The sequence below is a fragment of the Aptenodytes forsteri genome, unplaced genomic scaffold, assembly GCF_000699145.1.
Source record: "Aptenodytes forsteri isolate BGI_AS27 unplaced genomic scaffold, ASM69914v1 Scaffold164, whole genome shotgun sequence".
NCBI lineage: Eukaryota > Metazoa > Chordata > Aves > Sphenisciformes > Spheniscidae > Aptenodytes > Aptenodytes forsteri.
This window is the reverse complement of record NW_008795527.1, coordinates 4,664,220-4,680,769: the sequence shown is the minus strand read 5'-3', so window position 1 is coordinate 4,680,769 and position 16,550 is coordinate 4,664,220. Positions and strand designations below refer to the sequence as shown.

Below are 16,550 nucleotides of genomic sequence, written 5' to 3'. Positions count from 1 at the left end.
GCAGAGAGGAAAAAAGTCACTTCATGTCGAATGGCATTCAGTTAATTTTGACTCCCATTGTGTGCTTTGAAATGAGGCTGGAATGTGAAACGAGCTGTCAAACGTAAACTCTGATGATAAAACTTTGAGGAACGTCAGTGTGAAGCTGGTGTGTAGATCTGGTGTTTATCCTGATCCTCTTATGTAGCTAAAGACAAGATTATATTTGATGATGCAATCTGTCCTTCGCTTCACTGAATTCTCTAGCACTTGCTTGACAACAAACACGTCCTTAAATCTGCTCACTTTTCAAAATAAGGAAGGCTGCAGTGATTCACTTAATTGGTGCTCTGATTCTTTAGAAAAGTTATTCAGCTGAATATATGACTCATGTCACTAAATGAGCGGTTATTGCATTATTCAAGAAATAATAAATAGGCCATCATTAAGCTGCATTCTGGAATATACCACACTGAGGATGCAGTCAAAGCATCACGGGCAATTGCACTGCCTCTTTTACTGACTTCTGAATGCCCCCTCATGGCCATTAGTATTTCTTAATATAATTTCTCAATATAATTTCCCACGGTTTCTGTCAGAAGGAGTGGGGAGATCACTGGTCAGGTTTTGCCACGTGCACTGCCTCATGCACCGAGTCTGAAGGGCAGCTTACGAACAGCAACCTGCAACAGCCACTTAGGAAATCCTCTGTAGTAACTGTGAACCTTCTTTTTTTCTCTTTTACTAAAACAATAGTCCCACAAGAGGGCTGCAGTCCCACTCTTTGTCTGATGAGGAGTTTCAGGATCAAAGCTAGTTCAGTCAGAGGTAGCTCAGATCTTGTTACCTTGCAATGTGTGTATCCCTAGCCACAGGCTTATGCCAGGGGACCCTCCCTATTTTCTTAATCTAACAAGAAACCCTTATGAAAATGAACAATCTAAATCTATACGATCTTTGTTATCTATAGCAGGGAGCAAAATGTGGTTCCTAAATCATGTGGTGTGGATTAACCCCCCGCACGCAGCTCAGGTCCATGGCCCTGGATAGACGACTGGCCAAGTGCACAGAGAACCGTCGTCTCTAACTGGGCATGGGATGATGGAAGTCATATATACTGGGCTGACACCGTGCTTGCTGCAGTTAATAGATTAATCTGGGTAGATTACTCTAGATTTAATCTATTACCTATTTATATTGCTCATATCGCCCCCATGTATAACATTTTCAAAATATAACTTGGTAAAATCATAACAAGGTTTGACTGGGGTACTCAAAGCTGTGTCTTCACTACAAAATAAAATGTTCCTGGGACTGTTCTCCACCACTGCGGCCAACTGGCATGGAAAGGCCCATGTTCATACTACCAGGAATGCTCCCTGGCCCATGCCAGTGACCAAACCATGTCTGGGATTTGTTTGGGAGAGTGCTAGTTGCTGCTCAGCCAAAACGGTGTGAAGGACCACTTTAGCAATTTAATAGTACAGATGATTGCGTTCCTCTGCCTGGGAATGTTTCCTGGCACTGCTTAATCTACTGCTGCAGACACAGCCAAAAGGACTTCTAGACTGTATTTTGTCTTTCTAGCCATAGATATTTGAGCTCTAGAGTTATTCAAACAACAGTTTAGGGGATTTTTGCTAAATTGAGAAACTAGTTATAGCTTTCAGAATTTTTTTTAATCATATCACTCTTCCAAATAGATAGATTACTTCCCCCATCGGCTTTCCCAAGACAAAGGAGAAACACATTCAGACCATGGCCAGCCCTGGAGAGCTGGATTTGAGAGACCAGTCCCTGACTGAGTCTAGGGCAAGAAAATGGAGTAATTTCCCCCCGTAGTGGACTTTTTTATATTCCTGGTATATATGTATTGGAAAAATGAAATTCAGACACAATATTTTTGCATTAGTTTAAAAATTTTGTGTATGTTTACTGAAATACTAATTCTGTGTTCGTTAAAGTCTGACAGATGTAGAACAGTCAGTTATCAAACGCAGCACCAGAACAGGGCAGCTAAAAGATGCAAAGATTGGCATAAAAACATCTATTATCTTTTTTTTGCAATTTTCTCTTGGTAAAGAGCGATGCATGTCTGCCCTACCTTTGGGACAAGAAAAGGACTGAGTTATGTTTTGGTAGTGGAGTCTGCTTTCTACTTGTTCTAGGGAGAGGAAGTATTTACATAACTCCTGTGGGGCCATAATTTATGCAGACATGACTGACATTAGGCTACACGGATCAGCACAGTTTTAGAAAAGAAAAGAAGAATGTAGACACGGTCCCACTTTGTGCCCCCACCTCTACTTCCTGTAGGGACTGTGGTCCAGCAACATTTTTCTTTTCAGCCTGGAATTTGATCTGAATTTTGGTAGTTTTCTGGATTAGGGAGACATCTTACACCTCCTGCTGTCCACATCTCATGGACCAAAGGGGAGAGAAGGAAAGAATTTAAAGATTTAAAAACCTTTGAGTCTGCCAGATCACATAGACTGAAATATATGAAAAAATTCTATCCTCTGAACCTCAGTTTACCATTAAAGAAGAAATAATACAGGAAAAGTTAGTCTTTAAGAGCAAAAATCTTTGTAGTGGTGAACATATTCAGGTTAGGCACTGGAGGACCAAAACACATGAAGAGAGTAAGTGCATCTCTATGTGGGTGCGTGTGTGTCAGAGATATGCTTGCAATTCCCACATAATGGAGAGAGAGCAAGCGATGTGGGTGTACTGACTGATCCATGTTATCTGTGTGTATTTTTAAAAACAAGAGAGACTTTAACAACTATGAGAAATCCCAGAATAGTAGGAAAAACTCTGAAGACCTTGTTTACAAACTAGATAGCCTAAGGGAATTTCAGAGACACTATCTCCATACAAATAGCTGCAGTAAAGGCAATGGACACCTTACACTGAGAGACCCGAGTGAGAAATATTCCTTAAGCTATGTCAAAATTCCTCTTAGTTTAGCAGAGAGAAACAGGCAGTGTCACCTTTGTCTTTCTGAATCTCTGACTGCACAAGAGTTTAGTCTGCTCAAAGTGTAACCAAAATATTCAGGTTAATAGAGGTTATCTGTGTGAAACTTTAATGGTCTATTTTAAACAGAAGACCAGACTAGACAGTCCTCTTTGACCTTAAATTCTGTGAAAATCTCCTGTTGTGGGGAGAATAACTTTCTAGTTCTAGACTGATTTTTCGAAGCACTCAGGTGTAGTATTTTGCTCTCCTGAGATGTATAAATGTCTCTGTTGATGAGGATACTGCGTATGTCAGAGGAGAAAGCCAACACCCAAATTGTCATCCACATTAGAAAAGGATGACCTGCCTTCTACAAAGGGTGTAGTAGATGCATGTATGTAGTATTCAAATCCCCCTGAATGAAACAAATACTGTTCATAAGTTCTCCTATGCTATTTCTCCTTTTTCATTGGCTTTATGCCAATTTTCTGATTTCTACTACATTTTAGGCTTTTGAAACTATCATGGCCGATGAAAATTAAGAAAGACACTTTAAAATAAAATAGATGTGGATAAAAGTGTATGTGTAAAGTTATACAAATGCATACGTTATGTTGTCTGATAACTCATGCCAGTGAGAGCCAGAAACTATCGCTTTGCATAACTGAAGTTACATGATTCCAGATTCTGGCAACAGACTTATGACATGTGCTTTTGTAGATCTGCTAAATCCTGATATCATTGTGTAAGAAGAACTGTTCTTAGCAATTTTTACAGGTAATTTTTAATGTCAATTATTTTTTAATGTCAATTATTTTTTCCTCTGTGTAGAGCCTTAGATAGTTGGAATTTTAATGTTATTGAAAATGGCTTGACAGGGAGAGGTACTGCAAGGGTGGGTTGAAAGGAACAGTAAATGAGGAGATAGGAATGCAGAAACAGCACAGACGTGTGCACCGTTTACCCTTCCCTTTCCTCCTGCCATTTACTGGGTAAATGTGCTTGCTGATGCTCAAGGTTAGAGCTGGAGAAGTCGCAGAGAAAGAGCAGTTCTGGCTGTGCCTGCCCTGGCAGCTCAGCTGTTGGCTGCACTCTGAGGACCTCACTGCTGGGAGCAGCCTGGAGTGGGGCGTCCTGTTCGGTACTACTTGATTTCTGCACCAAACCTGTTTCTGCACAACCTGTTTCTGCCCTAGAGAATCTGGCTGGCAACATTGGGTAGTAGGTAGCTCATTGGCAAAACATTTTGTGGAGGCCACTTCCAGACTCTGCCCTGTTAGTGCGAATCGCTATATTCCATAGGATATCACAGAGCTCCCCGTTGTAAGAATAATGGCTAGCTGTGGGTCTTTTTATAGTTAAAGGGATATGGCATTTAACAGCACTTTAAAAAAAGCCAGACAATTAACTCTCTTAAACATCTCTTAAAGAGTTTTTGTATAACTTGTAGAAAATATATGACCAGAGAGTGGGTATTTTACTCAAGGTTCTTTGATGTGACCTTCATAAAATACCGCTTTACTTTTCTTACACATTTGTTTTAGCTGTCCTAAAAGCCAGCCTCCCTTCCCAGTTTTGCTGTGGAGAACTGGGTATATCGATTTTAAAGCAGCTTATTAGAAACATAGACCTTAATGAAAATGGATGAACGAATAAATGTTACCAGTCACCTCACTTGTGAAGAAAAACATTTTATCTGACCCAGAAGAACCATTACAGAGTTTACTGACTCCATGAAGTAACATAATGTGCTGATTTTGATTGTGCAACTGTGTGTTAAAAGGATGTTAGTGCACTGCTACAAATTCTCATGTGAGACTGGGAGAGGCTTGAAGAAATCAGAGATGAAAAAGGGTTTATTAAGTCATTTAGTTCTTGGAACATTCCCTAAAACGTTTTTTCCACTGCTGTGTCCAGTCAAGTTTTAAATGCTGCAAGAAATAGGGCTTCCACCATTTCCCTGAGGGGGAACTTGTTCCACAGTCATCTAGATCTAACTCTTAGGACATTTTTCCTGATTAGTCAGAAAAAATTGCCACTGCTTACCTCAATATAAATTGTGCATGGTTCTTCAGACCCCCCCTAGGCAGCTCCTTTCTTCCGCAGTGCACATTCTCTTTAATATTTATAATATTGCTTTCTTCTCCTAGTGCAGAGGTTGGTGCCTTCTGATGTGCATGAGTAGGTGATGGATATAATAAGAATTACAACTTAACCTCTAAGAAAACTAGAATTGAGTGGTATTTCTGTAACAGGTTAATCAGTCTATTAAAAATAAGGTGGTCTATTTAGAGAACTTCTGTACCTGTTTATCTCTAGACCTTGACAGTCAGACGCATCCACAGTCTGAGGTGCGAGAGGTTTTGCCCCAGGTCTTCATAAGGACCAGCTCTGCAAATAGAGTCCAAGACCTTAAAAATAGGCTGTTTTCTCTCTACGTTATCCAATATCAACAGGAAAGATGATCTTGGGACCAGAACTTTGTTGACAGTGCTGTTTATTATGCCCAAACCTGAACAAAATCTGTTTCATGTTGCTGTGTCTGCAAAGGCTGTACAGCACAAGCACAAGTAAATATTTTTATGACAAGCTGTAACTCCAAATACATACAAGGAACAGATCTGCTGCATAAGAAAGTGTTAGTTTTAATGTTTTCTTCCTTCTTTCCTATCTTCCTTCCTTCCTAAACTGATTAAATTTCAATGGATTTATAGAAAGACATCCCAGATTTTTTAACACTGATTTAAGTGGGGAGAGTACAGGCTGGAGAAACAGTTAAAGAGACAAACTCCACTTACAAAAATGTAAAGAAGCCAGTGAGTCAGCATGTGTAACAGCAAAAATGATCCTGGGGTATCGAACATACATTAAAAAAATAAAAAGATATGGAAATATTTTATTACAGCATTTAAACTTTAATTTTCTTCTTCTCCCTGGCTCTCCTCACTGTGATCATGTTCTTCCTAGCAGCATAAATCACAAGTACTAGTAGTAATGCAAAAAACATTAATCCTCATTCAGAACACATCTGCAGCTTACAGGTGTTAAACTAGAATTTTTCTAGCCAGCTTTCTTACCTAAGAAATATTTCACCTTTTGGTTTGTATCTCTTAATATAATGTAGAAAAGAGGCAGAATCTTTTATTTTTCTTGTGTGTGAAACCCTGTATTAAGTTAACTCTGCTAAGACTTAAGTGAAGCATTTGTGATAAACCACACACGCATTTGTTTTTCATATAGCATTACTTTAATAAACAAATCAGTGTCACATTCCTGCATGACGCAATTTCAACCCATTATTAATCATACTAAATGTTATTTCGGACCTTTACTTTTTTTTTTTCTCCCTAAATATTGTCAGTGGAATATTGTAGGCCTCTGCTGTTTTCTTTCAGCGAATTCGAGGTCGAAAAGCCAGTCTGGAGGAAATACAGCTGGTTCACTCTGAACATCATTCACTGCTGTATGGCACCAGCCCCCTGAACAGACAGAAGCTGGACCCCAGGAAACTCCTAGGTCTGTACAGGCCTCTATTCTACTGAGAACAGCACATTCCAGCACTGTCATTAGTCATAGCTGGTGTCAGTTTAAAATACTTGGCAAGCAGTGTGACAAAAATTCACTTTTTCCAAATGCATTGCTATGTGGAAGGAGAATGTTACGATGGAAGCCAAATATAGATTAGCAAAATGCACAGGCTGGAAAGCAGCAATAGAAGTTTCTTCTCATTCTCTTCAAAAATAATCGAAGTGTTAACCCTTTACTGTAATTTGTTCTCCGTCGGAGGTCAATGGCAATTTTGAACATGGTTGGTCTTCTATCTCCTCGTGTTCTTTGATTTGAAAACGGGAGTTTAAGATACACTTGCTTGTCAGAATTGCTTGTTTGCTGTTCTCATTTGCTTTATTTCAATTATTTCAGCCACGCTGAGTGCAGATACCATGTCTAAGTCTTGCTAATAAGTGAACTTTATTTTAATGTCTTCCCATTATGCAGGATATGATATCTTTCTGAATAACAGGGGGAGGAAACACATTAAAATATTAAATGGACCTATGGATGTACAGAATAGCAGAAAACTGACAGGATTTTCACATCAAGTATCTTCATGCACAGCCAATGCTCAGTGTATGCTTTTTATAATAGAAAAGTAGGGTTAAACTGAGCTCTGCCATGAGTGTAGCATGAAGCAGATCTGCTTGTCAGATCTGCTACAGAGAATGTGAAAGGAAACACACAAAAAAGTAGTGCATTTTGGAAATAATCTGTGAGTTAAATCCTGCCCTTTATGTCCCAGCACACTGGATGCAACACTGCAATTCTCAATGATTTTTATAACACTTATTCTAAGATGTGGAGCTTTTCCTAAATGTCATGAAACCCAACCCAAACAAAAACAATACTAGCCATCAAAAGAAATTGCTGCCACAGTTCTAGTAATACATAGCAATTATTTTGCTTTGGAAACTAATGCTAAGGGTTTCTTCTGTAAGGCAGACTGTTACTTCAGTGAGTCATAAGAGTAGATAAGAAAAAAGTCTTGATCACAATGTTATCTAAGTTTACACATCTTCTTAGCCAAGGCAACATAAAAATTGAAAAATACTTACAGTATGATAGATTCTCAGGAGCTTGAACGTCCAAGGTAGGAAATCCCCCTTTAAAAAAAAAAACACAAAAAGTGTTTCCAAGAAAAAGCTCTAGATTCCTGCAAAATGAAAATTTGGAAACATTTTGATTTGAGTTCATCAACATTGTCAAAATGTTCCATTTTGACAGAGTCAAGTATTTAATTTTTTTTGTTGTTTTTATTCATTTCATTTTAATGTTCACATTATTTAATATAACATACATTGATATAAAATTTTGTTCCCATTTTGGGTCTCAAAGGTTGACCACCATATGTGATGCAGTGTGTAGTTGCAGCTACGAGGTAAAAAAAGGAATGGACCCAGGTATCCTCGCTGTGTTTCTGCCAATGTATAGAGAATGCAGAAAGTTTTGTTTACCCAATCTCAGAAAACCATTTCTTTGCCCACGGTTTTTTACTTGACACTCTTTGCCTTTTTTATTTGACACTTAGTCCAAAACATTTACTCTCTAAGTTTATATCAAGATCACACTCCTAGCATATATTCTGTGTATCCTTGGCTTAATGCCCTTTTCTGTCTCTGTTTCTAGGATGTTTTCTTGCTGCATCTCACGTGGCCTTTTACCAAGACAACAGTCAATGAAACACCCTTCCCACATGCTTTTGCATATGCCTGGTTTTTGGCTGGAAGCTCTAATCATTTGAGCTTCCAGACTCTTGTGTAAAGGAACTTAATTGCCTCTTACATTTTTCCAAAATGCAGTGTGACTGTTCCACCTTTCATTGTCCCCAGTGCAGTGAGGTTGAACTTAACCAATCCTGACATTAAAATTAACATCTTGGTATAATATAGAAATTCAAGATGATGTGTAGCAAAGAAGAAAAATCTAAAGGAAATGTTTCTCATCAAAAATGTCATCAATAACAACATCGTCTCTTAAAACATTTCTATTTCAATGAAAGTGCATTTTTTTTCTACAGAAATTGTTCCATTAAATTATGGCTTTGCATCCTAATGAAAAGGAGGACCTACCCATTCCTTCCCTTACTCCTCTACCCACCCAAAAAGACAGAGGCACCATTCGTTGTCCACTTGTGCTCCAGAAAAGCGTTTCTTCCCTGTCCCTGTTCAGAAGAGTATATCTGCTTTGTCTGAAGCTCTTTTTTTTTGCTAACAAGCAGCTTCTGTATCTTTCAAACAGAAACGAAACACTTGAAGGAAAGAAATTTAAGTATGACTAGGGCTAGAAATGTGCTACTTGTCAAAAAATGCTTATTTCAGTGTCCCTGTTCAGGAAAAAACCTGTTCTGGAAGACTGCAAAGCAAAATGGCTGTAAACTACTGAAATCAGCGAGAATTATGCACACAGTTATCATTCACATATTCTTAATGCTTTCAGAGCAGAAATTGGCTTGAACTCTTGGCTTTATTTTCCCTGCATCAAGGCCTACAAATGTAGCTATCGCAGATGATCACTTCAACTTCTGCACTGTTGCGTAGTTTAAGCTTTTGACTGATCGTATTTCAGTGTGGTGTGTTAAGCAACATGTTATGTTGCATTACATTGTCTTGACATGAAGGAAACTAATATGCAGACTGTGTGTCACACCACATTACGGTTTCATGTGACAGAATACAACCTTTCAAACCTCTTTGAATAAGCTCAAGGGCAGAACAGTTATCAAACAGGTCTTACAAATGTGTTTACTGTTTTCCCTCTCCAACCATAATTAAGAAAGTGTTTCTAAAAAGCAACTTTCCAATGATTACAAGTTTGTAAAAGTGAGAAATATACTGTTGACACATCCCTGACAGTGGGGCAGTATTTAGAGTACAACTAAAAGATGCATTCACAGAGCATCTGTGCAATTGCAATTTCAAGTTAGTGAAAAAATGACCACTTAGCAGAAATGGCTTTGTTCTTGAGGGATGATACTGAAAACAATCAGGTTCCTCAAACTGTGCCTTTTCACAAGTGAACACACTTTTTAGTTCGTTTATTTTTTTGAAAGAGAGTTTTTGCCCATCCCTTTTCCTGCTCATCGGACTCTCAGTCCCCAATTGCCAATCTCCTAAGCAGCTTCCTTTACTTCTGTAGGGGCCCTGACCTCAGTCAATGATGGGTGCCTCAGCAGCTAATTTCACTAACCAGCTTCTACTGCCTTTGTGGGTTGAAATTTTAGAACACAAATCTTGGATAGTTTTTCTAGCTCTATCAGTAGATTGTTGTGCTGAATTGTCTCTAAAAGATCTTTTTTCTCAAGTGATTTGCTGGTGACTGCAAACTCTGTCCTGATGCAAAGCTAAAAAAAGTATGATTGTTTAAAATTTGTCTTCTATCTTACTTGAAGTATCCCAATATCTTTTTTATTATTATACTGGAGGTATCCTTGGATGTGGAAGGGTGTTACTGTAAAATGACTGCTATTTACCAAGTTCTGCTGGGGCATCAGCTCCAAACATCATAGGAAATTCTCACCTCAATTCATTTTCAGGGTTTGCTTTTTGCTATAGATTTTCATTTATGGCAAAGAGTGTTGTAAGCTCTTTTCTTTTTATGAGGCTAGCTAAGTGATGGTCCCACTGTCTCTTAGTAGGACCTTTCCCCACTGTTCTTTTCATGAAATCTCAATGTTTTTCTTGTTCTGTAAAGTCTCTTATCTGCTTTTTTTGGCTATCGTGCAATAAGAAGTGAGTATCCTGGCAAGTTTCTTGATACACTGAAAAGGGTTTGTTTTTGTTTCCCCCCGTTTTAGTACTATCTGTTGATTGATTTTAGTGTCCTTCCTCGCCATCTGCTTTTCTGTTTTTACTTTGTGTTTGTTGTTTTTAATAGTGTTTACCATGCACAATGTGCCCAGCTGCAGGGAGATAAATGAGAATTCATCTGTTCTCTCTTATGTCCCAACTCTGCAATGGAATTCAAGAAAAAAGGCCTAGTCATTCAATATTCTAAAAATGCCTTCTTTTCTCTCAAATTACAGCTTATGTTTCCATTAATGTGTCCTGGCACTTTAACAGCACTAATTTTTTAGTTATCTGCTCAAGACTTTTTGATCTTCCCCACAGTAAAAAGTGAAAAATTGCTGTTCGCGTTGGTCCCTGGATCTGCTTAGCAAGAGATCTGGAAACTCCTCCTGTACCTCTACTCTGACAAACTCCTGCAGCCAACATTTCCTTGCATGTCTGGGGCCATTAGGACTCACAGTATGAGAATACTCTGCATAGCCGCTGCACCTGCATTTCCCCTGGTAGCTCCACAGGAGGTTTTGTTTGGCTTCTCTCGCACACTGTGCAAACTGATCAAAGGCCTCTAGTCGGTTAAAAATGCATCTTGGATTTTACTCGAAGTGTAAAAGCACTTTCTTTGTCTCAGACCTTGCAGTCTGTTCTCTCATACTTCAAAGATGACGGCTTATAATTGTCTCTATGCATTTCATTGGCACCTGCTAAACATGAGTAAGTGCAGCGTTCGCCCCTTCCATAACAATGGGTGGCTCCTCTAGGTAACTTGAGTGATTCACTATCTAACGTTTCCTCCAGATGGCAAAGTTACAAAGCCAGTTCTGTGATACGGCAGGGGAAAAGCTTACGTTCTCTTCCACAGCTGCCTTAGGATCAGATTACATACTGGGATAGGAACGGCCTCAAATCCTGAGATCCTTACCCGGTTTTCATATTGTCCTTATCAAGACAAACAGTGAGTTTAGTGGTACAAAAAAAGAACACATGAATGAATAAAAAGTGAGTATAAATATTAAGATAAACCCTATCACATTATCTATTGTATAGAGCAGAGTAAGCCAGAAATTAGATTCTAAAGCCTATTAAGCTTTTGTTCCCTTTAGGAGAATGTGTTTACTGAGTAATACTGAAACAAGTAATATTTCATTTTATGTTTTTAAAATATTAATGTAGTCATCAATGGTATGTAAATGAAGAGAACAGCATTTTTGCATAGATAGGAAGACTAAGGCTGCAATTTTCAAAGGAAGAACTCTTTTGGAGAGATGAAGTTAAGAAATTAGTTATCGGTTTCATGCAAGCTTAATGAGGTTCCCTCTGTTGTCAGTGAAAAGAAACAGACACTTCTCAAGTATAATTCATCCCATCAGTCATCTAGGCTGGGTAGAGGTGCCTACCTCACTCCACTGGCTGTAGAAGAAGCTGAGATGACTAGCTTAGACAAGCTGCTTATCAGCTACAGATATCGGGATGATTAGTCGCCCTAGTTCAGAGTGACTTTCTGTGGAGATTCGATCATTATACTCCTTTGAAATTACTGCTTACCAATCTTAAGATTTGTCACTGTTGCAAAAGAGTACCTTACATGTCCCATGGCTGATTTGCTTTCTAAGTACTATTAACATTTTTTATTCTAATATATGGCATTTTCATTGTGTGATACCGAAATCTGAATTAAAGTGTGATTACTGTTCCAGTATTTAAATGTCTTTTTGATAAATGGTGCTTATTGTTTCTTTTTTTTTTTTTTTTTTTTAATATATAGGAAACGTGTCTCAAAAACTCTTTTCCTTGTTGCCTTGTGGGGGACTTGGGGTAAGTAGATGTTTGTTTTTTCGCAAGAGGGACAGCACGCAACATATGTATTCATTCATGAATTCTTTAGCACTATTGCATTATCAGTTCAAAGTCTTCAGAAGCTGGTAAAAAATGTAGAGATGAAACCTCAGCCATTATCATACTGTGTTTTCAAAGGCACAGAAGACAGTACATTACAATAAGCAGATGGAACAGTTAGATAGGAACATGTTTTGTGATAATGTGCACATTTTTTAGTTGTTACACTTTGGGTTTTTTACATGAGCTCTATTTCTGAGGAAAGTAACATGGGTGCAATTGTTATAGCAGAATGAGCTTTGGAGAAGCTGTTTTGTGTACTGTTGAAAAGTAAATATAGCTTCACATTTCTAAGAAAGGACCAAAAAATTACCAAAGCTAACATTTAGCATGAGAAGTGCTCACTAGCTGCTAGCTAATAACTTGGGTGTTTTTAAGCTAATAAATTATTTGAGCATTTTTATGTCCTGTTTTGAAATGGATTCATTCTGAAATACAAGCTTGCGAGTATTAGGACACAGTAGACAAAAATCTGCAGACAAAAATGCGTTGCAACACTAGGTAAAAGAATTAATTTAAATTATTGAAAAACATGTAGAATGGAGAATTTCTGCTGATGTTGGTGTCATGCTCCTATTAAATTCTAGTGAAGATAATACCAGGGAGAAATAATTTTTCACATACAGGGGGTTCTCACACAAAAGTATTCTACACTTTTGGTCCAGCTGTGTCCATTATTTACTGATGTTAGCAATATCAAAGTGAAATGATGATATTACAAGATATTGATGGGCTGGCTGGCTGATGTATATATATTTTAGTTCCCTTTCACTGTTTCTGAGTATACAGGAATAAAGCCACAACCTCTGGAGGTCAACTTCCAATGCAACCTTCTAAAGTTTTATTTACTTTTATCCTTCACAAAGGATAAATTCCATACCATGCTAGTCTTGTTTATAGTGGGTTTTTTTATTATGAAATACCTGACAGAAGAAATACTCATTTTGTAAGGTTTTAACACGCGAAAAAGAAAAATTCCATTTTAGCTTTCAGTTTTTAGTTATTTTTGAGGATTTCTGAACTATGAGTTAAGGAACAAAGAATCAGGAAGTGGTAATCATTCCAGCTCCTCTACTGTGGACTTATCTTGCTGAGGATTTTGCCTAAAATTTGGAACTTAGTGACTAGCAACTTACTAATTTTGAAACGTGGGGGTCATTTCTGTATGTGGATCACCTAACATTACACATTGACACGTAGACATGTATGTCCATATGCACCTCTGTGCACTACAGTGTGCACATGTGCACACACACATGCATATATGCACATTTCTGTATAAAAAAAGATAATTTTTCACACCGTTGCAGTTATTAAGAAGTATAGAGAAAATTGAACAAGAGTTGAATAAAGTTGAGAAAGGATGTTGTTCAGGCTTCTGACTAAAAAGAAGCTGATGTAAAATTTCTTGACAAATCTTTTTGAGGGCTATGGAAAGTAAATAGGACTGTGGTATGCTTTGAAAATTAAAGTATAAGATTTTTCTATGAAACAAGTTATTGTGGTATTAAAAAATCATGAATAGAGATGTGCTTTGAAATCCTTCTACTAATGAAAGTATGTTGTCCATTCTAAAGCTAATGCAAGTAAGAAATGCTCAGTATAACTTCATTGCTTTAAGCATTTAAATTTATCTACACTTTTTTGAGTCTGTTTGCTTTCTTTTTTATTTAAAATCATGGAAATTGGATTAAAGAACATGCTGTAGAAATGGATCTTTTATTTATTTTTTTTCTAGTTGGTTTGCCTTTCTACATATTATTATTGTCAGGCTTGCTGTGGGGCTCTTTTAAAGGAATGGGTTATGACCTTTTTCAAGGTAAATAATCAGATTAGGAGCTCTCTTTCAGTGATATTTAGCTGTCTATTGGTTAAGATGAGCTCTGGGAAAGGGAGCTGCTTCAAACTGTGTGGAAAGCAATTTTTAAGTTTACTTTCAAAAATGATGGTGGAAAGAAAGAAGAATCATTGCTGCTTAGTAGCTTTCAACTTAATTGAGGGTTATAAAGCAGTAATCAATGTAAAGCAGTAAGAGTAGTTCATGCAAAGATTTTAAGGAGGGATGGAAGAATTAATTTTAGGTTTTTTCTCATTTATTTTCTTGCTTGCTTGCTTGATTACTTGTTTGCTGAAGAATACAGTGAGGAAGTATTAAGAAAAAAAAGAATTCCATTCTTGCAGGAGACTTTATGGCTGCCTCTTGAACAATGGTTTTCAGAGCTCTTTGATCTTATTGTCTTCTAACCATATGGGGACCTTGCTGGCTGTTCTTATGCAGCTCTTCTATTATTAAATAGATTAGTGGTTAGACTACTCACACAGGGGATGGGAAACCTAGGCTCATTTCTCTCCACTGCCAGGCTGGATTTAATATCAGAGCCCCCATCTCTTAGCGGATGTTGTTACCACTGAGGAGATCATAGACTGTTTCTGGTTGGTGACCCTCACACCGCGCGCTGAAGCTGTGCCACTGTTGGAAAGAGCGCTGGCCCAGAAAGACAGAGCATAAGCAGGATAAAGCCCATGTATCTAAGGCTATGATCTACCTATCACACGTTTATAAATAATGTGAAGTCCTAGCCCTGAGAGCCCCTGCTCCACAAACAGCTTATATATTTCGCGTGAAAGAATCACTGGACAAAATGGAAACTGCGCTTGGAGCAAGGACTGGAACCTAGGACTTCACAGGCATTGAAGTCATGATCAGCTGATGGGCTATAAAGACTATATCGGCATGAGTGTAGGATGGCTTGCATTGTTCACAAAGGTCCAACTAACCTCTAACCCTGAATTCTACTATATTATTGATTTTGTTGTTCCCTCTCTTCTAACAGCACCAATAAACTGCAGTCAAGATCAGGGATCCTCTTCTTTGGACATTACTTGCAGTTACAGTAAAAGAAAGTTTTTTTCAAGAATTTTGAAAAGCAAACAAAAGGCAGTGTCCATAACTAATATTTTCTGATCCTGTTCCATCATGGCTTTAAATCTTTTGTGGCAGTGCAAAATGCATGTAAAGCTACTGTTTACTGATTTTGTAAACGTTTTTCATCCATATGAGTTTTCTTTCAAGTAGTGATAAGGACTGATTATGTCAGGGTCATTGGCGAATTTGGCTTGGTATATGTTAGGCTTTCAGAAGAAATCAAACAATAAACTTTATAGTTTTATAGGAAACTATATAAGTAATAATTAGGTCTCTTATCTAAGAGCACAAAGCTGTTTTATACTGACAGCCAAACTGAACAGATCTCACAGAGAGAGAAAAAAAACTTATCTAAATCTAACCTCCTAAATTTGCCCATAACAGGTTTTCTTTCAATGATGGTTAATTTTTTATCAGAGGACTACCCGGGGCCAGCAGTATAACATCCGCTAAGTATGGGACCTCCCTCTTGCAGCAATGCTTTTTATTCTTTTTTCAAGCTTAACTTTGTCCCAGAACCAACTGTTGTTAAAGAATTCTAATACCGGGGGGATGAAATTCCTTGTGTTGGAGAGAGACTAGCAGCTCTACGGCCAGCAGTTTTAATAACAAGAGCTGGTTTCTTGCAGCTGGTCAGAGGTTTGGAATGTGAAAAGTTTTCCAGGAGAGGTGGGTAGATTGCAGGTGAAGTGGCCAAATGGGGAGAATAATCACAAATTACTTTTTGGTTCTGCGGATTATCAGACCATTCCACAATTTTTCATCTGTAAACAGCCACTAGAGCTGTAACTGATCATTTGATCAATGCATCCATCTATTGCAATTCCTCCCCTTCTGTTGTGCTGTGAAAATGACAATAAGAGAAGCAGAAATCTACTTTTAATGGGAATAAGTTTCATCTCCTTGCCTCAGTCTGTCACTAAAAATAGTGATTGTTTTCCTGCCTGTTTGACCTGCTGCTGTGTGAAGAAATCTTGAAGTCATTTCTCAGCCATATTTTTTTTCTAGTTGATAGGCAAAAAACCCGCAAAAGCAAAGAAGAGCAGGCTTTTATGATAATGTCATCATCGGCTCCCAGCTTCAAACACTTCTGCGGCTTTTGAATTGTCATTTATAACTTGGAACTGAACCGACCCATAATTCCCTTGATGCATTTAGAGAAATTGATAACAGACTGCTTCTTTTATGGCTCAGAGGAGGCAACTCCAATCACATCACTATTGGCAGTCAATATTATTTTCTGACATGGTTGTAAAAGTATAAAGGGGCTTATGGCATTTGTTTAGATGAAGAATGGGCTCTCAAGCTGTGCTGGGGTTTATGGGTCCAGATTACTGAGAAGCAAAGGGAATATGATGTTTGCAAACAGGATATGATTTTATTTAAGTTTGGGTTTCATACGTTGTTCCCTGGGGATTGTCCTGCAGACAGAAGAGAATTTCACTTTTATC

At 38.0% G+C, this 16,550-nt stretch overlaps 1 protein-coding gene across 2 annotated transcripts in view; it reads left to right on the top strand.

Moving 5' to 3' along the window:
• Positions 1 to 16,550, top strand: part of HDAC9 (histone deacetylase 9) — a 460,761-nt gene that overhangs the window by 319,641 nt on the left and 124,570 nt on the right. For both annotated transcript variants that reach the window (XM_009282056.2, XM_019472795.1), the window contains 2 exons: positions 6,336 to 6,456; positions 12,043 to 12,092. In XM_009282056.2, coding sequence (XP_009280331.1) covers positions 6,336 to 6,456; positions 12,043 to 12,092 — 171 coding nt within the window. The remainder of the gene's footprint in view (positions 1 to 6,335; positions 6,457 to 12,042; positions 12,093 to 16,550) is intronic.